The sequence below is a fragment of the Puma concolor genome, chromosome D1, assembly GCF_028749965.1.
Source record: "Puma concolor isolate L17-30 chromosome D1, mPumCon1.1.hap2, whole genome shotgun sequence".
In the NCBI taxonomy this organism is placed as follows: Eukaryota; Metazoa; Chordata; class Mammalia; order Carnivora; family Felidae; genus Puma; species Puma concolor.
The window spans coordinates 53421136-53445374 of NC_141676.1; the positions used below are offsets into that span (position 1 = coordinate 53421136).

Consider the following 24239-nt stretch of genomic DNA (forward strand, 5'->3'; position numbering starts at 1 on the left):
GTTCGCTCAGAAGTTCTCACGGGCTTCCTGCACGTAATTGTTAGATAAGTACCCCCTCACCATGTTATTGAATGGATTGATGTTAACTTATCATGACTTTTATCACTGCATTATAATGGCAAAAATCCATGAGAAACTTAAAAAAAATATTCCTGAGAAAATGCATTATGTTTTTCAGAGAAAAAAATCCCATAGAAATTTTTGCTGTAGTGAAAGATTTTTCAGCTGGGATGTATATAGAGCTATATATTAGGAAACATGATCTGTTCCTTCATTTCTTACTTTCATTTTCATGTGAATTACTCATACCCCTCCAATATGGAGCAAACATGAACAGTTTCTTTACTACTTATTTATTTATTTCTTACTTTCATTTTCGTGTGAATTACTCATACCCCTCCAATATGGAACAAACATGAACAGTTTCTTTACTACTTATTTATTTATTTTCATGAATCTTTTTTATTTGAGTGTAGTTGACACAAAATGTTTCATAGGTTTCAGGTGTGTAACCTAGTGTTTCAACAAGTCTATCCATTATGCTATGGTCACCACAAGTGTAGCTACCATCTGTCACCATACAGAGCTATTAGAATACCATTCATTATATACCTTATCCTGTGCTTCAGTCTCTTTAAAGGTCTTCTTTTACTCTGTTTTTACTTCTCTTTCTTCTGTATATCTCAACATTGCTCATATTTCTCTTTCCTTCAGGAGAATGAAAACTCTAGTGTCCTTAAAATATGTCCTTCTAATTAATCTTAAGTACACTCATTAGTTATCTGTTTGTTGATGGGAGAATACTTTGGAAATTGGATTTCTACAAATGTCATTGTGTTATAAATCTGATGTTATTCTTTGTTACACCCAAAACTAATTTCTAAAAATCTGTCCATGTTGCTTTAAGTCCACTTGATCTTTTTTGGTGGCTGTTCTATTCCCATTATATGCATTTTCCCTCTATGTAAGTAATCAACACCCAAGTGACCTGTGATTGTTACTAAAAATATTGTTGGTGTCAATATCCTGTACACTTCTCTTTATAGACCTAAAGTAGATATATGTGGAGGATTTTTGATTCAGTCATAGCATATAAATTATTTAATTTCACTAGGAATTACCAAATTTCTCTCCAAAATATTTACAAAATCTTACTATAAATTCCTAAAGTTCCTTTATTTTTCATAATCCTTATAGCATTTGATGCTATCTTGTTAAAAAAAAAAAACTATAAAGATGTAACATACTATTTTATTGTTTTTAATTTGATTTTCTCCTGATAAGTAAGCATTGTTCATATAGCGTTTGGCCATTTGTGGTTTTCAGGCTGTAAATTACGTGGTCATATCCTTTACCTGATTTTTCTATTAATATTTGTTTTTCTTGCATATTTACAAAATCTCTGTGCATATTTTAAATATTAGAACCCTTTGTTGGCTAGATATTACTAGTATCTCCTCTAGTTTGCTATAAAGCTCTCAATTTTATTGTCTGCTGCCCAGTATTCAATGGACATCTTTCAATTTCACCAAGTCAAACTCTATTTTTTCTATAAATAGATTTTCTCTGTGGATCCTATTTAGCAAACATTCCAGAAGATCGCAAAGATGCTTTTGTTTACTTTAATTGTTTTTAAAACATGCATTATGTTTCATACCAATGTATTTAAATCCGTGGTTTATAATGCCAAGAGTAAGGAGTGGTATTAAGTTAGTACAAACTGCTATATTCACAACTGTGCAGCTATCAAATACTGTGTTGCTATTATTGTAAATATCTTCTACTTTGAGTCCCCTGGCCCCTCAACACTACCCTGGGCACTCTCATGGTGTCTCCTGGACTTCCCCATGATCCACAAAGTGTGCATTATTGACAGCAGAATAGGGTCCATCAGTGGCAGCGACAGGGCATGGTCTGAATAGCTTCTGTTTTGTTGATGGAGGTGCTGTACCAGTTACTAAGCATTTTTCCCCCCAGTTTAAACAAAATTATCTAAGCCGTTTTAATTATGCTTTAGTGTTTTAACTTATCCACCTATCTTGTTGACCTATGTGTTCTATGTAAACTGTCCTGGCTGTGTTTTTTGTATTGTTTTGTTTAGTTTACTTTTTTAAAATGTAAATTCTAATTAGTAAACATGCAGTATATTATTACTTTCAGATGTACAATATAGTAATTCAACAGTTCCATACATCACCCATGCTCATCAGAACAAATGCACTCTTTAATCCCCACAAACTATTTAACTCATGCCCCAACCCCCTCTTCTCTGGTAACCATCAATTTGTTTTCTATAGTTGGGAGTCTGTTTCTTGGTTGCCTCTCTCTCTTTTATTTTTCCCTTTCCTAATTTTTTTTGTTTCTTAAATTCCACATGTGAGTGAAATATGGTATTTGTCTTTCTCTGACTGACTTGTTTCACTTAGCATGATACTCTGCTCCATCATGTCATTGCAAATAGCAAGATTTCATTATTTTGTATGGCTAAGTAATATTCCATTGTGTATACATAGCACATTTTCTTTATCCATTTATTAGTAATTGGACATTTGGGATCTTTCCATAATTTGGCAATTGTAGATAATGCTGCTATAAATATTGGGGTAGAATATCCCTTTTAATTAGTATTTTTTGTATTCTTTGATACATACCTAGTAGTGTAATTGCTAACTTGTAGGGTAGTTCTATTTTTAACTTTTTGGAGAACGTCCATACTCTTTTCCAGAGTGGCTGCACCAGTTTGCATTCCCACCAACAGTGCAAGAGGATTCTCCTTTCTCCACATCCTCACCAGCTCCTGTTGTTTTTTGTACTGTTGATTTTAGCCATTCTGACTGGTGTGAAGTGATATCTCATTGTAGTTTTGATTTGTATTTCCCTGATGATGAGTGATATTGAGGACTTTTTCATGTGTCTGCTAGCCATCTGGGGTCTTCTTTGGAAAAATATCTATTCATGTATTCTGCCCATTTTTAAATTCATTTTTTATTTTGGAGGGTGTTGAGTTTTATAGGTTCTTCATATATTTTGGATACTAACCCTTTATCATATATGTCATTTGTGAATATTTGTTCCCATTCCATAGGCTGCCTATTAGTTTTATTGATTATTTCCTTCACCATCCAGAAGCTTTTTATTTTGATGTAGCCCCAATAGTTTGTTTCTGCTTTAGTTTACCTTCTCTCAGGAGACACATTTAGTAAGAAGTTGGTATGGCTAATGTCAAAGAGGATACTGCCTGTATTCTCCTCTAGGGCTTTTAAGGCTTTATGTCTCACATTTAAGTCTTTCATCCATTTTGAATTCATTTTTGTGTGAGGTATAAGAAAGTGGTCCAGGGACTCAATTGGTTAAGCATCCAGCTTTGGCTCAGGTCATGATCTCACGGTTCAGGAGTTCAAGCCCAGCATTGGGCTGTGTGCTGACAGCTTGGAGCCTGGAGTCTGCCTCAGATTCTGTGTCTTCCTCTCTCTCTCTCTGCCTCTCCCCACCTCTCTCTCAAAAGTAAACATTAAAAAAAATAAAAATAAATAAAAGAAAGTGGTCCAGTTTCATCCTTTTGCATGTTGATGTCCAGTTTTCCCAGCACCATTGGTTACAGAGACTGTCTTTTTCCCTTTAGAAATTCTTTCCTGCTTTGTTTACATTTAATTGACTATATATTTGTGGGTTCTTTTCTGGGTTTTCTATTCTCTTCTAGTGACCTATCCATTTTTTTAATGTTTTGTTATTTTTGAGAGAGAGAGAGACAGAGTGCAAGCAGGGGAGGGGCAGAGAGAGAGGGAGGCACAGAATCTGAAGCAGGCTACAGGCTCTGAGCTGTCAGCACAGTGCTCCATGTGGGGCTCGAACTCACAGACTGTGAGATCATGACCTAAGCTGAAGTTAGACACTTAACTGAATGAGCCACCCAGGTGCCTTCTCTGAGTCCGTTTTTGTGTCAGTACCATACTGTTTTGATCACTACTGCATTGTAACATAAATTGAAGTTAGAAATTGTGATTCCTCCAGGTTTGATTTTCTTTTTCAAGTTTGCGTTGGCTATTTGGGGTCTTTTGTGGTTTCATAGAAATTTTAGGATTGTTTATTCTAGCTCTATAAACAATGATATTTGCATGTTGATAAGGATTGTGTTAACTGTATAGGTTGTTTGAGAAGCATAGACATTTTAACAATATTTATTCTTCCAATCCATGAGCAAGGAATGTTTTTCCATTTCTTTGTGTCCTCTTTTATTTCTTTCATGAGTATTTTATAGTTTTCAGAATATAGTTCTTTCATCTCTTTGGGGAGGCTTATTCCTATCTTATTGCTTTTGGTGCAGTTGTAAATGGGATTGTTTTCTTAATTTCTCTTTCTGTTGCTTTATTATATTTCTGTATGTTGATTTTGCATTCTGTGACTTTAACGATTTCATTTATCAGTTCTAGCCATTTTTTTTTTTTTTTGGTGGAGTCTTTCAGGTTTTCTATGTGTAGTGTCGTGTCATCTGCAAATACTTTTATTTATTCCTTGCTGATTTGGATGCCTTTTACTTATTTTTGTTGTCTGATTGCTCTAGCTATGACTTCCAGTACTATGTTAAATAACGGTGGTGAGAGTGGATATACCTGTCTTATTCCTGACCATAGAGGAAAAGCTCTCAGGTTTTCCTCACTGAGGATATTAGTTGTGGGTTTTTTATAGATGGCCTTTATTATGTTTCAGTATTTTCTCTCTAAAACTACTGTTGTGAAGTTTTTGTTTGTTTGTTTGTTTGTTTTACCATCAGTTAATATTGTACTTTGTCAAATGGTTTTTCTGCTTCTGTTTAAATGATCATATGGTTCTTCTTTTTTTTTTTATTAATGTGCTCTATCACATTGATTGATTTGCCAATATTAAACCACCAAACCAGGAATAAATCACTCTTGATAGTGGGGAATGATTTTTTAAAGATATTGTTAGATTTTATTTCCTAGTATTTTGTTGAGAAATTTTGCATGCATGTTCGTCAGGGATATTGGCCTATAGGTTTCTTTTTTAGTGGAGGCTTTATCTGGTTTTGGTATCAGGGTAATGTTGGCTCATAGAATAAATTTGTGTGTGTTTTTTTTCCTTTCCATATTTTGGAATAGTTTGAGAAAAATAAATATTAACTTCTTTTTTATTTTATATATAGAGAAAGCCTAAGGGAGAGGGGCAGAGAGAGAGAGAGAGTGAATCATAAGCAGGCTATACATTCAGTGCAGAGCTCAATGTGGGGCTTGATCCCACCACCCTGGGATCATGACCTGAACTGAAAGCAAGAGTCGACACTCAACGGACTGAGCCCCCCAGGTGCCCCATATTAACTCTTCTTTAAATGTTTTATAAAATTCACCTGTGAAGCCATCTGGCCCCAGACTTTTGTTTTTTGGGATTGTTTTGATTATTGGTTTAATTTCTTTGTTGGTTATCAGTCTGTTCTAGTTTTCTATTTTTTTCTGTTAATTTTTGGAAGTTTATATGTTTGTAGGAATTTATCTATTTGTACCAGGTTGTCCGATTTCTTGGCATATAGTTTTTAATAATATTCTCTCATAATTTTTTGTATTTCTACAGTGTTGACTGTTATTTCTCCTCTCTCATTTGTGATTTTGTTTATTTGGATCTTTTCTCTTTTTGATATGTCCAGCTAGAGGCTTATCTATTTTATTAAATTTTTTCAATGAACCATCTCCTGGTTTCATTGATCTGTTCTAATTTTTTTTTTTAGTTTTCTTCCAACTCTTAAGGAAGCCTGTATTACTATCTATTTCCCTCTTAGGACTACTTTTGCTGCATCCCAAAGGTATTGGACTGTTGTGTTTTCATTTTCATTTGTTTCAATATATTTTTTATTTCTTCTTTGATTTCCTGGTTGACCCATTAATTGTTTAGTAGGATTTTGTGTTGCTTAACTTCTATGTATTTGTGGTCTTTCCAAATTTTTTCTTGTGGTTGACTTCTAGTTTCATAGTGTTGTGTCCTAAAAGGTGCATGGTATGATTTCAGTCTTTTTTGTATTTGTTGGGGCCTGTTTTATGATCTAATACTTTATCTGTTCTGGAAAATATTCCATGTAGACTTTAAAAGGATGTGTATTCTGCTGTTTTAGGATGGAATGTTCTGAATACACCTATTAGGTCCATCAGGTCCAGTGTGTCAATCAAAGCCATTGTTTCTTTGTTGATTTTCTACTTAGATGATATATCCATTGCTGGAGGTGGAGAGTTAAAGTACCCTATGTTTGTATTATTATCAATTAGTTCCTGTGTATTATAATTAATTGTTTTATATATTTGGGTGTTCTCATTTTGGGTACATAAATATTTACAATTGTTTTGTCTCATTTTTGGATAACCAGCATACATTCAATCATTTATTCAACATGTATTCAGTCATTAATTTCATAAACATTCATTGGTCTATGCCATACACTGAGCACTGTTTGCACACTCAAAATACAACAGTGAACATAAAAGACAAAAATTCTTGCCCTTCTACTGCTTAAATTTTAGTGAATGTAGGCTGACTAAACAAATAAATGAGTAAATGTAGGTTCATTAAATAGTGATAAATTCTGTGCAAAACAGGAAAACAGAGAAGGTGTAAAGACATTGTTTGTGTTTGGGGGGAATATTGTTGGATACTATTTTAAATACTGTGGTCAGGGAGACCCAGTGGACCTGGGGGACGGAGCAATGTGGACAGAGGAACAATAAGCAAAAAGTTCCAGAGACAGGACTATTGTTCATGTTTTTAAGCAGCTCTTAGGGAGGCAGTTCTGACTGGGGTTCTGAAGGAGGAGGTTAGGTAGGTAAAGGAGTCCCACCTACAGGAACAAAATTTATCTCTCTTCTGGGCTTATTTATGTGTTTTAATCTAACTCTTTTTTTTTTTTTTCAACGTTTATTTTATTTTGGGGACAGAGAGAGACAGAGCATGAACGGGGGAGGGGCAGAGAGAGAGGGAGACACAGAATCGGAAACAGGCTCCAGGCTCTGAGCCATCAGCCCAGAGCCCGACGCGGGGCTCGAGCTCCCGGACCGCGAGATCGTGACCTGGCTGAAGTCGGACGCTTAACCGACTGCGCCACCCAGGCGCCCCTTAATCTAACTCTTAATTCTAACTTTTGAAATTTTCATTGGACCTTTTTGAGTAACGGGACCAAGATTTATGTATGTTAGAATCCCATTTTCTAGTTCTGTGCTAGACATAAAATAGCTTTCAATAAATATATTTAAATGCCTGAGGGAAAGGTTAAAACCTAATGGTTATTTTCAGCATTTTTTTAGCAGTTACTTTTAGATTTTACTTGCTTTTCCAAAGTCAATGCACTATCTTTAAGTACTGACACTTCCCATCAACCACCCATCCATTACACTGACTCTAAAAGGGATTTAATCAGGAGCAGACAGGGAGGTGTGATGCTTGATTCATCAAAATTCATAGCTTCTGGGCTGGGTGCCATGATGAGAGATTATATATACATCCGTATCCTTAGTCACTTCCAGAAAATGATGGAATGTAAGAAATGCGATGTACCTGTGGGTAAGAGAAAAACCATACAATTCATATCATCAGGCATGTCCAGAGAGAGGATTAGGACTGTAATTTTATCTCCAAGTCCCTGTATTCCAATAGCGATTTTGAGTATTTTGGTTAAGAAAAGTCAAGCTAGAACACAATTACTTGCTGCTCTCACTCTCCTCAGCAATTTCCTAATCCCCTCTTTAATCTCCTGCGTTCGTACCCCATAGACAATGGGGTTGAGAGCTGCAGGAATTACATGGTATAACACATTAAGTAAGACAGGGATATCAGGGGAAATTTTTTTCTTGGCAATGTGGGTAAAAACAAAAACCGGCAGGATGGTACTGAAGAAGAGGATGAGGATGAAGTGAGAGCCACAAGTGCTCAGAACTTTGGCAGCTGCCCCTTTTGCCTTGAGTCTAAGAATGGCTCATAGGATGAAAGTATAGGAGAAAATGATAAGGATGAGGTCAGAGCCCAGAAGAGTCCAGGCTACAACTAAATGGTAAATTCTGTTAAAGGCAATGTTATCACAGGAGAGCTTGGACACGGAGAGATTGGCACACATACAGTTCTCAGTTATATTTTTTCCACAGTAATGATGCTGGGCAGAGAGGATGGGAATAGGTGCAGTAAGAAATGTGTTCCAGGCCAAGATGAAGAGAACAGCCTTTCCTACAAACTGGTCAGTGATGATGAATGGGTAGTAGAGAGGCTTACAGATGGACACATAGCGGTCATAGGCCATGGCCAGGAAGGTGCATGTCCATGGGCAGGAAGGAATTCATGATGAACATCTGGAGGAAGCAGGTAGAGAAGCTGATGGACCTGTGGTCAAACCAGAAGATGGCCAAGACCTTGGGGATGACAGTCAAGCAGAGCATGATGTCCAGCAGGGAAAGGAGGCCGAGCAGGTAGTACATGGGCTTATGCCAAGAGACCTCCATCCTGATCCAGATGGTGATCAGGAGGGTGGCATTGGCCCCATGGCCAGGAAGAAGAGGAGGCTGAGGGGCAGAGACAACCAATGCTTCCAGATGGGGGACCTGACAAAGCAATTCGGGATGAAGTCTGAGAGATGAGTCTCCTTCAATAGAGAAGGAGCTGCTATTCTAAGGCAGCATTGGCAGTGACTTTAGTGAGGCAGATGTCTTTGAGTAGCTGCAGAAGAGAGGAGTAAATCTATTATACTCTAATGGCTATGTACTTAGCTTGTAAAATCCATAAGGGTAAGTACATAGTCCGCTTCATCCACCCCACAGCCCTTGTGCCTAGCACATTTTTTGACATATAAGAGGTGGCTAATCGACATTTGTTGAATATATAATATAATGTTTCCACATCTTTGTTATTTCATCTGTGTTTTATCTTTCCCTTATGTGAATGTATATTTTCAGTTTGTTTGCTTGGTTAATATTTAATGAATCAGAAATTATTTAAACATCAAATGTTATTTAAATTAAATACATAAACTCGAAGGCTGATGAAACATTTCAGTTTAAATTTTAAAATGAACAGAAATGCATTCCAAAGGTTAGATGGGATTCATTTTCAAGATTTTAAGGAAGTAAAAGATGATAGTATCCAGTGACATGATGAACTGGGGTACTTAGAGCAAATCTCCTGATGAAAAGGTATACAAATTATTTCTATGGTTATGTCTATATCTAATCTCTATCTTTATCAATACCCATACCCATATCCATACCTACACTTATACCTATACTTACACCTATTATTTATATTTTAATATCTTGAATACACCCGTGAACAAGTAAAAAAGAAAGAATTATCAGTCTATGTATTGAATAAAATCCAGACATCAAAATCAAATATTGATGTTGGCTTTCAACCCAAGAGCACTTGCAGCACTCTATAAACTTAAGCACCTGTCTTCATTACCTAGGGGAGCTTGAAATCTAAACTCCAGGGACAGAAGATAAATCTAGGCTCAAGCAGGTGGAGAATGTAGCAGAGGATCTCCCATTTAGATAGGGCTTTACAACACTACATCCTGAATAAAAAGGTGGGCACTAGTAATAATCCCACTCCTTCATCTTCGTCCCTCACTTATACCTGGAACTTCAAATAACCTCAAAGCTTGTTATATAGTAGAAATCTTCCCTGTAAATCCTGAACTACTGGCTGGTTCTCTTTTGACTTGGCAGCCTGTGTTCACACCAACTGTTTAAGAAAGGAATTTAAGAAAGGAATTTAAAGTTATCCTGGATTGGTAGTGGTTTCAGAAAATAACAGAAACAAGCCCAAATCCTTTCTTGAGAAAGAAACTTCATCTCAGGCCTCAAAGAATTTCAGCACAAAAACTTCTGAAGAAATTGAGTTGCTTGTGGTAAAAAGACAATTAATTTAAAAAAAATGGTGGGGCACCTGGGTAGCTCTGTCAGTTGAGCGTCTGAATTCGGCTCAGGTCATGGTCTCATGGTTCATGAGTTCAATCCCGCGTCCGGCTCTGTGTTGATAGCTCTGAGCCTGGAACCTGCTTCAGATTCTGTCTCTCTCTCTCTCTGCCCCTCCCCTGCTTATGTTCTCTCTCTCTCTCAAAAATAAAGAAACATCAAAATATTTTTTTAATTTAAAAAATGAGTATAAGCCCACAAAAATGATAGCCAAATCCAATCTACAAAAACTTAAGATATTACTTATTTGATAAAAGATATTGAACAAAATTATTTTGTTCATTACCTAGCCCTACTGGGTTTTAGGTAATGAAAGAAAAGCTTTAGGGGAGCCTGGGTGGCTCAGTCAGTTAAGTATCCAACTTCGGTTCATGTCATGATCCCATGGCTTGTGAGTTTGAGCCCCGAGTTGGGCTCTGTGCTAACAGCTCAGAGCCTGGAGCCTGCTTTGGATTCTGTGTCTCCCTCTCTCTCTCTCTCTCTCTACCTCTCCCCTGCTCATACTCTGTCTCTGTCTCAAAAATAAACAAACATTTAAAAAAAGAAAAAAAAAGAAAAGCTTTAAAATATACACAACAAAATAAACCACAGAAAAGGAGAATCAGTCCTCTCTCCAACAATGAAAAAAATAAAATAATTCACATTGCAAGAGACAGATTTAAGAATAGATTAGCCACACTTGGAAAGATAGTTAGTGACCTAGAAGATAAAACTTGAGAAATGTTTTAGAATGAAGCTCCAATGGATACACAGAAAATGCAAACATGTAAAGAGCAAAATATGGGATTCTGCCTGCTCAGAGTCCCTCTATCTTATCTGTTTTCCTGGGATTAAGAAGATGATGTCCAGAATTAATATTTTGCTCAGGGCACTGGAATCTCTAAAACATAACAAAGCAGATTTGAAGACGAACCAGATATACTTGAAAAACAGAATATCAACAATAAGAACTAAATTAAACAGTAGATTAGGGCCAGCTAATGGTAGAGTCAGTAAAGTATCAGAGGTGGTCAGAAGAATCTACTGAGAATGAAGATGGAAATAAAATAAAATCATATGGGAAAAAATGAAGAAAATGTAAGAGAAATAGATGGGATGAGCATGTTTAATACATTTAATAAGAGCTCCCAGTTGAAGAAGAAAGAGAATGAGACAGAAACATCTGAAATTTTCAGGACAGACTACATCAGTAATCAGATTCAAGAATTCCAATAAGGGGCACCTGTGTGGCTCAGTCGGTTAAGCATCGACTTTGGCTCAGGTCATGATCTCAGGTTCATGAGTTTGAGCCCTGCACCAGGCTGTCTGCTGTCATCACAAAATCTGCTTGGGATTCTCTCTGTTGCTCTCTTTCTGCCCCTCTCACACTTGTGCTTTCTCTCCCACACAAAATAAAAAATAAACTTAAAAAAAAATTTCAATAAATCCTGGGTGAGAGAAATCAAAAAAAGTGTACACCTGGATATATCTAAATATATATACACTTAGTTGGGGCGCCTGGGTGGTTCAGTCGGTTAAGCATCCAACTTCGGCCCAGGTCATGATCTCACAGTCCGTGAGTTTGAACCCTGCATCCGGCTCTGTGCAGACAGCTCAGAGCCTGGAGCCTGCTTCAGATTCTGTGTCTCCCTCTCTCTCTGCCCCTCCCTAGCTCATGCTCGCACTCTCTCTCTCTCTGTCAGAAATAAATGAACTTTAAAAAATAAAATAAAATAAATATATACACTTAGATAGCATGGTCTTACTTCAGGTACCAAAGAGAAAGAAATGATCTTAAAGATCAATATGACTATTACAATGAAAACAATGGGTGTGTGTTTCAATATGCATGTGTCAATAGGCCACAGGAGTAAAGTGTGGTAAATAATGAAGACACTAGGGAAGATGTCTTAATAATGCTTTAAATTGAACTTGATGGAGGTTTTGAAGATGTTAAATTGTTAAAAACTACTAAAATTACTATTGAATTATTTATATTAGCTGCTAAAATTGTATTTCTTTTTTCCAGCTTTTTATTGTGGTAGAATACACATGACTCAAAATTTATTATCTTAACCATTTTAATATACAGTTCATTGATATTAAGTGCATCCATTTTGCTGCGCAACCATCACCAGGATCCGTCTCCAGAACTCTCTTCATCTTGCAAAGCTGAAACTCCGTACCCATTAAACAATAACTTCCATGACCTCCTCCCTTCTGCCCCTGGCAACCACCATTCTAGATGTTTTTTAAACTGCTAAGATGTTAAATAATTATTAGTTTTCAGTGATCACTATTTCATTGCATGCAGTTATCTGATGAGCATTTCAAAACCATCTTAAATAAACACAAAAGAGACTTCATACAAACCATGTCATCCGGAGTTTAGCAGTGGTTGCAGTAACACTAGCATCAGCTAGTAACATTAGCATCAGCTCTACAAAGAGTATACGTTTTCCTAAAAGACAGGAAGGACCTTGACTTTCTGTCCTTGATCAATGAAATACTAGGTGAGGAACTTCTAAGGATCTGGTTGCTTATTTGGAATCAAGACAGTGATCAGGAAGGTGACACTGGCCCCATAGCCAGGAGGAATAGGGCATGAAAGGTATCAGTGCTGCCAGCTGGGAACCTGACAAAACAGTTCTGGAAGTACTTGGATATGTCAGCAGAGCAGATGTTGCTGGAGGATAATATGACATTTGATCCCATCTTTGAAGAGGCCAACAAGTAGCTAAAAAAGAAGAAACTTGTTAATAAATCATTTAAGCTTGTGGAGAACCATGTAAGAAGCTTTGTGGAAAGTATCAAACTGAATTAAAAAAGGATGGGAAATAACATAATAATCTGGTTAGTCAGATTGTCAATCACTGTATTTGACCTTGGGAGAAAATATCAAATATGATTCATCTCTGCCTTTGGGATAACTCATTGAATAAAGTAGGGCACAAAAATGTCAGACAGAAGAATAGCAGTATAGTGTGGCTCACCAAAATAAGATGTGCTCATGGTGTTATGGAAGTACAAGAGAGTGATCCTTTATTTATTTTTAAATTCCACTTTAATTAACATACAGTGTTACATTAGTTTCTGGTGTACAATATCGTGATTAAATAATTCTATATATTACTCAGTGATCATCATGATGTGTACTTTTAATCCCCTTTACCTATTTCACGCATTCCCCCACCCACCCACCTCATCTCTGGTAACCACCAGTTTGTTCTTCATATTGTTCTGAGGGTTTTATGTATTTATTTTTGTCTCTCTTCATTATTGTTTCTTAAATTCTACATATAAGTGAAAATATATGGGATTTGTCTGTCTCTGACTGACTTACTTCACTTAGCAATATGAACTCTAGATCCATCCATCTTGTTATAAATGGCAAGATCTCATTCTTTCTATGACTGAATAATATTCCATTCTATATGTACAACACATCTTAATCCATTCTTCTAGCAATGAACACTTGAGCTACTTACGTAATTTGGCTATTGTAAATAATGCTGCAATAAACAGAATGGTACATATATCTTTTCAGATTAGTGTTTTCATATTCTTTGGGCAACTACCCAGCAATACAATTACTTTGTCATATGGTAATTCTATTTTTAATTTTTTGAGAAACTTCTATACTGTTTCCCACAGTGCCTGCACCAGTTTACATTCCCACTAACATTAACAAGTGATTTCTTTTTCTCCACATCCTCACCAACACTTACTGTTTCTTGCGTTTTGGATTTTAGCCATTGTGACAAGTGTGAGGTGATATCTCATTTTGGTTTTGATTTGCATTTTCCTGATGATGAATGAGCTCAAAATATTGAGCATCTTTTCAATTGCCTCTTGGCCATTTTTATGTCTTTTTTGGAGAAATGTCTGTTCATGTCTTCTGCCATTTTTAGTTGGATTATTTGAGGGCTTTTTTGTTTTAGTTTTTGTTTTTTGGTGTTCAGTTGTATAGGTTCTTTAGATATTTGGATATTAACCCCTTCTTAGAAATATCATTTGCTAATATTTTCTCCAATTAGGTAGGTTGTTTTTTTAGTTTTGTTCATTATTTACTTTGCTGTGAAGAAATTTTTTTATTTTGATGTAGTTCCAAGAGTTTATTTTTGTTTTTGTTTACTTTGCCTTAGAAACATACCTAGAAAAATACTATACTTGTGAATACTATGGTTTTAGGACTCACATTTAGATCTTTTATTCATTTTGGGTTTCTTATGTATGGTGTAAGAAAGTGGTGCAGTTTCCCTTTTTTGGATGTAGCTGTCCAGTTTTCCCAACACCATTTGTTGAAGAGACTGTATTTTCCCCTTTGCATATACTTTCCTCTTTTTAAATAGCTAATTGACCATGTAATTGTGTGTGGGTTGATTTCTGGTCTCTCTTCTGTTACATTGTTCAATATGTCTGTTTTTGTGCCAGGGCCAAACTGTTTTGATTACTACAGCTTTGTAGTATATCTGTGAATGTGAGATTCTGATACCTCTAGTATTGTTCTTTTCAAGATTGCTTTGTGTATTTGGGGTCTTTTGTAGTTCTACTGAGATTTTAGGATTCTTTGTTCTAGTTCTGAGAAAAATGCTGTTGGTATTTTGATAAGGATAGCATTAAATCTATATATTGCTTTGAATAGAATGGACATTTTAACAATATTTGCTCTCTAATTCCATGAGCATGGAATACCATTCCATTTTTTCCCTCATCTTCAATTTCTTTCATCATGTTTTATTGTTTTCAGATAATAGGTCTTTCACCTCCTTGGTTAAGTTTATTCCTACATGTCTTATTATTTTGGGTACAATTGTAAATGAGATTGTTTTCTTAATTTCTTTTTCTGCTAATTTATTATTCGAGTGTAGAAATGTGACAGATTTCCATATACTGATATGTATCCTATGACTTTCCTGAATTCATTTATTACTTCTAGTACTATTTTAGTGGAGTCTTTCTGGTTATTAATATATAATATCATGTCATCTGCAGATAGTGAAAGTTTTACTTCTTCCTTCACAATTTGGATACCTTTTACTTCTTTTCCTTGTCTGAATGCTTGTAGCACTATGATGAATAAAAGTGGCAAGAGTGGACTTCCTTGTCTTGTTCCTGACCTTAGGGGAAAAGCTCTCTGTTTTTCTTCACAGAATATGATGTTCACTGTGGGTTTTTCATATAATGCCTTTATTATGATGAAGTATGCTCCTTCCAAACCTACTTTGTGAGGGGGTTTACCATGAATGGATGTTGCAATTTGTTAAATGCTTTTTCTTTATTATTGAAATGATCATGTGGTTTTTATCCTTTCTTTTATTGATGTGATATATCATGTTGATTAATTTACAATTTTTGAACCAACCTTGCATCCTGGAAGTAAATCCTACTTGGCTATAGGGAATGATTTTTTTAATGTATTGTTAGATTTGATTTGCTAGTATTTTGTTCAGGATTCTTGCATCTATGTTCATTAGAGATACTGTCATTTAGTTCTCTTGTTTTGTAAGTGTCTTTATCTGGTTTTGGTATCAGGATAATGCTGGCTTAATAGAATATACTTGGATGCTTTCCTTCTGCTTCTATTTTTCAGAAAAATGTGAGAATAAGAAGTATTAACTCTTTAAGTGTTTAGTATAATTCACCTGTGAATCCATCTGGTCCTGTACTTTTATTTTTTGGTAGTCTTTTGACTACTGACTCAATTTCATTCCTGGCGATTGGTCTATTTAGATTCTATATTTCTTCTTCTTCTTGTTCTTATTTTCTATTTCTACTTGAGTCAGTTTTGAAAGAGTGCATCTTTCTAGAAATTTATCCATTTCTTCTAGGTTGTCCAATTGTTGACATGTATTTTTTGTTGTAATATATATATTTTTTTGTATTTCTGTGGTATCAGTGGTCACTTCTCTTTCATTCTGATTTTACTTATTTGGGTCCTTCCTCTTTTTTTCTTGGTGAGTCTGCCTAAAGGTTTATCAATTTTGTTTCTCTTATCAAACAATGAACTCTTGGTTTCAGTGATCTCACCTATTAGTTTTTTAGTCTCTATTTCATTTATTTCTTTTTTTTAAAGTTTTTATTTAAATTCTAGTTAGTTAACATATAGCGATTGAGGAAATGAGATGGGCTCAATTCTTGAAAACGGTGGGATTAAAACATGGAGTTTTAAAGGTCAGTGGGCTTAGCTGGGATGGATCTCAGAAGGCATTGCCTTGCTCCTGGAGAGAAGAAAAGCAAATAACCCAGGGGCAGACAGCGTGCAAATAATGATTTGAAGAATGCCTGGAGTACACACAGAGGGAGAGTATTCAGAGTATTTGCTGTTCTCAGGGCATCCCAGATATGGCACATTCACAGAGTCACCTCTCCAGGATAAAGGAGCTGGCTGGCACTATTTTCCTCCCCTAACTCCCAACATAAACACAGAGCCACCTACAGGAAGTAGCAAGGCACCAACACTGGCTCCCTAACTTGCTTACACAAACCACATTACTGGAGTAAAATACTTATATCATACAAATAAGTTTTTTAAGCCAAAGACTGTAACAAGAGTTGAAGAAAGGCACTATATTATAATAGAAGGGTCTATCCAATAGGAAGGCCTAACAATTGTAAATAATTATGCCCCCAACTTGAAACACCCAGATATGTAAAACAATTAGCATATATAAAGGAACTCATTGATAATAACATAATAATAGTAGGGGAATTTAACATTCACATCAGTGGACAGATCATCTAAGCAGAAAACAACAAGGAAACAATAGCTTTGAATGACACCCTAGACCAGATGGAATTAACACATATTCTGAACATTTCATCCTAAAGCAGCAGAATATTCATTCTTTTTGAGTGTACACAGGGCATTCTCTAGAATAGATCACATATCAGTTCACATATCAGGCCTCAACAAATACAAAAAGATTAAGGTAATAATATGCATATTAAAGCATGTGGTCTGAAAGACCACAGCACTATGAAACTTGAAGTCAATGACAAAAAAACGTTTGGAAAGACCACAGAAGTATGGAGGTTAAACATGATATTAAACAATGCATGGACAACCAGGACCTTAAAGGAGAAATAAAAAATACATAGAAACAAACAATAATGAAAACATCATGATCCAAAATCTTTGAGATGCACCAAAAGCAGTCATAAGTGGGAAGTAGGCAGCAATATAGCACTACTCAAGAAGCAAGAAAAGTCTCAAATACACAACCTAACCTTAGAGCTAGAGCTAGAAAAAGAACAGCAAATTAAGTCTAAAGCCAACAAAAGGAGGGAAATAATAAAGATTAGAGCAGCCATAAATGATATAGAAACAGACAAATAAAAAACAGTAGAACAGATCAATTAAACCAGGAGGTGGTTCTCTGAAAGAATTAGTAAAATTGATAACCCCCTAGGCAGACTTATCAAAAAGAAAAGAGAAATTACCCAAATAAATAAAATCACAAATGATAGAGGAGAGATCACAACCAACACGACAGAAATACAATAAATTATAAGAGAATATTATTAAAATTATATGCCAGCAATTTAGATAATCTGGAAGAAATCAAATAATTCTTAGAAACATATAAATGACCAAAACTGAAACAGGAAGAAACTGAAAACTTGAACAGACTAATAACCAGTGGAGAAATTGAATGAGTAATCAAATATCTCCCCCAAAACAAAAGTCCAGGGCCAGATGGCTTCCCAAGGGAATTCTGCCAACAATTAAAGAAGAGTTAATACCTATTCTTCTGAAACTGCTACAAACAAACAGACAAACAAAAAGAAATGGAAAGAAAACCAGCCAGCATTACCTTTATTCCAAAACCAAAGACCCCATTATAAGGGAAAATTACAGGCCAATATCCCTGCTGAACATGGATTCAAAAATTCTCAACAAGATACTAACAATTTACATCCAACATTACATTAAAAGAATTATTAATCATGAGCAAGTGGGATTTATTCTTGGACCACAGGGGTGGTTCAGTATTCATCAATCAATCAGTCTGATACACCACATTAATAAAATAAAGGATAAGAACCATATGGTCCTGTCAATAGATGCAGAAAAAAAATTTGACAGAGTACAACATCAATTCTTGATAAAAACCTTCAATAAAGTAGGGATAGAAGGAACATATATCAACATCATAAAGGCCATGTATGAAAGACCCACAGCTAATACCATACTTAATGGGGAAAAACAGCTTTCCACCTATAGTCAGGAACAAGACAGGGATGTCCACTCTTACCATTGTCATCTAACATAGTACTAGAAGTCCTACTTACAACAATCAGACAACAAAAATAAATAAAAGGCATCCAAATAAGCAAGGAATAAGTCAAAATTTCACTCTTTGCAGATGACATGATGCTCTATGTAGAAAACCCTGAAGACTCCACCAAAACATTGCTAGAATTGATACATGAATTCAGCAAAGTCCCAGGATACAAAATCAACGTACAGAAATCTGTTGCGTTTCTATACACCAATAATGAAGCAGCACAAAGAGAAATCAAACCCCATTTATAATTGCACCAAAAGCCATAAGATATCTAGGAATAAACCCAGCCAAAGAGGTAAAAGTTCTGTACTCTGAAAACTATAGAACATTTAAGAAAGAAATTGAATGAGAATGTAAGCTGGTGCAGCCCTTCTGGAAAACAGTATGGAGGTTCCTCAAAAAACTAAAAATAGAACTACACTACAACCCAGCAATTGCACTACTAGGCATTTATCCAGGGGATACAGGTGTGCTGTTTTGAAGGGACACATGAACCCCCATGTTTATAGCAGCACTATCAACAATAGTCAAAGTATGGAAAGAGCCAAAATGTCCATCGATGGATGAATGGATAAAGAAGTTGTGATACACACACACACACACACACACACACACACACACACACACTAGAGTATTCCTCGGCAATCAAAAAGAATGAAATCTTGCCATTTGCAACTACGTGGGTGGAACTGGAGGGTATTATGCTAATTGAAATTAGTCAGAGAAAGACAAAAATCATATGACTTCACTCATATGAGGACTTTAAGAGACAAAACAGATGAACGTAAGGGAAGGGAAACAAAAATAATATAAAAACAGGGAGGGGGACAAAACAGAAGAGACTCATAAATATGGAGAACAAACTGAGGGTTGCTGGAGGGATTGTGGGAGGGGGGATGAGCTAAATGGGTAAGGAGCACTAAGGAATCTACTCCTGATATCATTATTGCACAATATGCTAACTAATTTTGATGTAAATTAAAAAAATAAAATAAAATAAAATAAAACAAATTAGAATTTAAAAAAGAAAGAAGTTAAAGAGGACAAAAAGATATGGGAAAACATTCCCTGCTCATGGATTGGAAGAACAAATATTATTGAAAATGTCTATACTACCTGAAGCAAACTACACATTTAATGTAATCCCTATCAAAATGCCACCATCAATTTTTCACAGACGTAGAACAAACAATCCTAAAATTTGTATGGAACCAGAAAAGACTCTGAATAGCCAAAGAAGTTTTGAAAAAGAAAAGCAAGGCTGGAGGCATCACAATTCCAAACTTTAAGCTATATTTCAAAGCTGTAGTCATCAAGACAGTATGGTGCTGGCAGAAAAGGACACATAGATCAATGGAACAGAATAGAAAGCCCAGAAATGGACCCATAACTATATGGTCAACTAATCTTTGATAAAGCAGGGAGTAATATACATTGGAAAAAAGACAGTCTTTTAAAAAAATTCATTGGGAAAATTGCACAGAAACATACAAAAGAAAGAAACTGGCCCACTTTCTTGTACCACAAACAAAAATAAATTCAAAATGGATGAAATACCTACATGTGAGAAAGGAAACCATCAAAATCCTAGAGGAGAACACAGACAGCAAACTCTTTGACATCAGCCATAGCAACTTCTTGCTAGATACATCTCTGGAGGCAAGAGAAACAAAAACAAGAATGAACTCTCAGAATTTCACCAAGATAAAAATGTTTCTGTGCACAGTGAAGGAAACAATCAACAAAACTACAAGGCAGCCTATGGAGTGGGAGAAGATATTTGCAAAAGACATATATGATAAAGGGTTAGTATCCAAAATCTATAAAGAAATTATAAAACTCATCCGCTTCAAAATAATCCATTTAAGAAATGAGCAGAAGACATGAAACGACATTTTTTTTCAAAGAAGACATACAGATGGCCAACAGACACATAAAAAGATACTCACTATCACTCATCATCAGGGAAATACAAATCAAAACTACAATGAGAAATCATCTCGCACTTGTCAGAATGGCTAAAATTAACAATTCAGGAAACAACAAATATTGACCTGGATATGGAGAAAGGGGAATGCTCTTACACTGTTGGTGGGAATGCAAACTGGTGAAGCCATTCTGGAAAACAGTATGGAGATTCCTCAAAAAGTTAAAAATAGAACTACCCTACAAGACAGCAATTACACTACTAGTTATTTACCCAAAGGATTCAAAACACTGATTTGAAGAGACACATGCACCCTGATGTTTATAACAGCAATATCAACAATAGCCAAATTACATAAAGAGCCCAAATATCTATTGAGTGATAAATGGATAAAGAAGAGGTAGTATATGTACACAATGGAATATTATTCAGCCATCAAAAAGAATGAAATCTTTCCTTCTGTAACAAGGATGGAGTTAGAAAGTATTGCTAAGCAAAATAAGTCAGTTGGAGAAAAATGCCATATGATTTCACTCATATGTGGGATGTAATAAATGAAACAGATGAACATAGGGGCAAAAAAAAAAGAGAGATAAATCATAATACAGGATCTTAACTATAGAAAACAAACTGAACATTGCTGGAGGGGAAGTGGGTGGGAAGATGGATTAAATGGGTGATAGGTATTGAGGGCACTTGTGATGAGCACTGGGTGTTCTATGTAAGTGATGAATCCCTAAATCTACTCCTAAAGCTGATATTACTTTATATGTTAACTAATTAGAATTTAAATAAAAACTTGAAACAATAAACAAATAAATGAATAAATTATTATGAAAAATAACCACTCAGTTAAAAAAAAAAACAATTAAAACAAATGAAACAAATAAAAGCACCTTTGTGATCTTGTGAAATGTTCCCTAAATAGGATCCCCAGAGAAAATCTATTCACAGTAAAACAGAGTTTGAGTTGTTCAAATTGAAGATTTTCCACTGGATAATGGAAAGTTTACACTAAAACGCACAGATACATAATAGAGTAGAGGAGATACTAGCAAAATCTAGTGAAAAGGGGGCTCTAAGATTTAAATTATGCATGCAGATTTTGCAAAAATATGCAAGAAAAACAAAATTAATAGAAAAAGCAGGCAAAGGATGTCAAAATATAATTCACAGCATGACAAACACAAATGGTTAAACAGTATATGAACAATGCTGAGTTATCAGGAGAAAATCATATTAAAATAATGAGATCCTATTTTATATCCTCCAAGCATAAAAAAAAATACCATCAATTGGTGTAAGGAATGTGAAGAATTAAACTATAGAAGAATTAAACTATAGAAATTTCTAGTGAGATTTTATAAGTATTTTGGAGACAAATTTGGTAATTCCTAGTGGAATTAAATGTTTTTACTTTATAACTAAAAAAACCTACTCCTACACATATACCTATTTTAGGACTATAAAAGAAGTATACAAAGATATTGACGTTAACAGTAATTATAGGTCATTCGGGTGTTGACTACTTATATAAAAAATGCACATAATGGGAATTGAAATGAATAAACAATGAAAAAGAATGACTTATGCAGAACAACATGGACAGTTTTTTTAGATTTAGTATTGAGTGAAAACAAATAATAACATCAGATTTATTATCCAATATTATTTATAAAATTCAATATCCAAATAATCCTCATGAACATGTAGCTACATAAGCATATCTAAAATTAATTGAAAAGACACATTTTAAGAACACTGGAGCTTTGGGGCACCTGGGTGGCTCAGTTGGTTGACCATCAGACTTCTGCTCAGGTCATGATCTCATGATTCATGAGTTCGAGCTCCACATTGGGCTCTGTGCTGACAGCTAGGAGCCTGAAGCCTGTTTCAGATTCTGTGTCTACTTCTCTCTCTGCCCCTCCCTTGCTTGTGCTCTGTCTCTGTCTCTGTCTCAAAAATAAGTAAACATTAAAAAAAAACAATAAGAACACTGGGGCTTTCACTTTTCTAAAGAGAAGAGGAATAGGAGCAAAGTTGAGTATGCAGGAGACAGAGAAATAAAAATAGAGCAAAAGAAGGCCTTTAAAGAAACTGATGCTGATGCCACAACACAGGGAACAGAGTCAGTGGTATTGTAATTGTGTTATGTGGTGACAGATGGTAGCTACCAATGGTGAACATAACATAACTGTATACATTTGTTGAATCACTGTGTTGTACAACTGACTAATGCAACATTCTGTGTCAACTACAATCAACTTTTAAAAATAATGAAAAATAAAGAAAGAAAAAAAAGGAACTGATGATGCTTGCTCCCATAATTTGAGGCATATGAATATTTCACATGAGGCTCAAAATGAAAAATAAAATAAACAAATCATTCTAGTATACAGCTGTATATACATCACATTTGAAAAGTCTTTCAATACAACAAAAAACATGACAGGATTTTCTTTAAGAAAAGCACGTTGCATTTTCTCAGGAATATATTTTTCAAGTTACTCTATCATTATTATCATGATGCCATCATAAAAGTCATGACAAATTAATACCAATCCATTCAATAGCATGGTTTGGGAGGTACCTATCTAACAATGGTCTGTTGGAAGCCCATGAGAACTTATGAGTGAGCTTATTGGACCCATGGAGGGCATCAAGTATGCATGTGCAAATGACTGTGAACATGGATGGATGAATGTAAGACCCCTATACCCAGGAGATTAACTGTCCACAGAACACACAGTCAATGTTGGGCTGGATTACCAGAGCTCCTTGCTTTTAGAGAGAAAGAAAATAATTTTCTTCTCCTTCCTGCCTGTCTGTCCCAAGAAGGCTTTTTAGGCACAATAAAGTAGGGATGGAGTAGTTCCCAGAGGGAAAAGTCCCTGAGGCCCTGGAGTTATAACTACACCCAGATAGTTCAGGAACTAACCAGAACTCCAATATCAGTGGAGCCAGACCCTTGCTCACATCCTCTGTAAGTGAGTCTGGATAGAGGGCCTCTGAAAGGCAGCTATACCAAGATTAATCAGAACATGGGGGACACCTTTCTTTTCAGTACAGATTTGTGCTCCATTCCATTCCTGAGTCAGTACTGCTGAAGCAGTCTGCAAACCAGGTTGTAGAGATTTCATCCTGTCTCAGGTCAGGAAGCAAATGTAAGAACCTGTGTTCTGGGACCTTCCTTTTTAAAGCCCTTCTGTTGCCTTTTCTGATCTTTTACTGAGTGGTGCCAGATTCAGAGATGCAGGGATTTGTCCATAGGAAATGAATAGGGGTGGGGTGGAAAACCTGAAGAGTGATCATCTGCAGCTTAATTTAGATGATTTGGAGTTTTCAACTGAACATACTGAAGGGGCTTTAAGGCAAAGAATCAGCACACAAATGCTTGAATCATGGAGGAGAAATTAAATTTAATCTAAGTAACATTAGAGGTTAAAGACAGAGACCACAATTTGGGGTCAGTGGGAGTAAGAAAGTAGTTCCTCAGATTAAGCTTCATCTAAAGAATTTCTAAAAGCTATGCTGTAAAAACAGAAAACTATCCCCAGAAGATCATTGAGGTATCTATTACTGGTTGCACTCAGTAACGTCCTAAACAATATTTTGGAGAGATGTCTCAACTTCTGAGTTTCTGGAGTTAGGTGGTCCTTATAATTAGTAATTAATACATAATAATAATAATAATAATAATAATGGACACAAAGTAAAAGGAAACAAGAAGACAATTGTAATCTGAGCAGTGAAAGGAGGAGTCAAAGTTGTAAGTGCAAAAACAAGGGACATTATGGATTTCTGGAAAATGGCCCAAGGATTTTATGTGCATGGGGGTGGAGGTAAGAGAAACCTAGAAACATATAAAACAAAATGCCATATACGATATGCATTTCTGTATCACTGTGGTGACACAGGATACAGGTATATTCATATAGTCAGTGGTTTGGACCTAACTTTTATTTCTTCCACATCCAGACCCTGCTAATTAAGCTGAAAATACAGATAATATCACTGAGTCTCAGTTGTCCATTTCAAAAGATAAATTGTTAAAATGGTGTACTTAACCTACCTACTTCAGAATGTTAT

General features: G+C 35.5%; 2 protein-coding genes across 3 annotated transcripts in view; one reads left to right on the forward strand and one right to left on the reverse strand.

The window, feature by feature from the left end:
- The window catches only part of LOC147576692 (olfactory receptor 52L1), a 455531-nt gene that overhangs the window by 312355 nt on the left and 118937 nt on the right, over positions 1–24239 (forward strand). The gene's annotated exons all lie outside the window — the stretch shown is intronic.
- On the reverse strand, positions 7676–8848 carry LOC112865672 (olfactory receptor 56A4-like). The gene is given in 3 exon segments (XM_086676409.1): positions 7676–8294; positions 8296–8648; positions 8774–8848. Coding segments are annotated over 3 exon segments (1047 nt in total).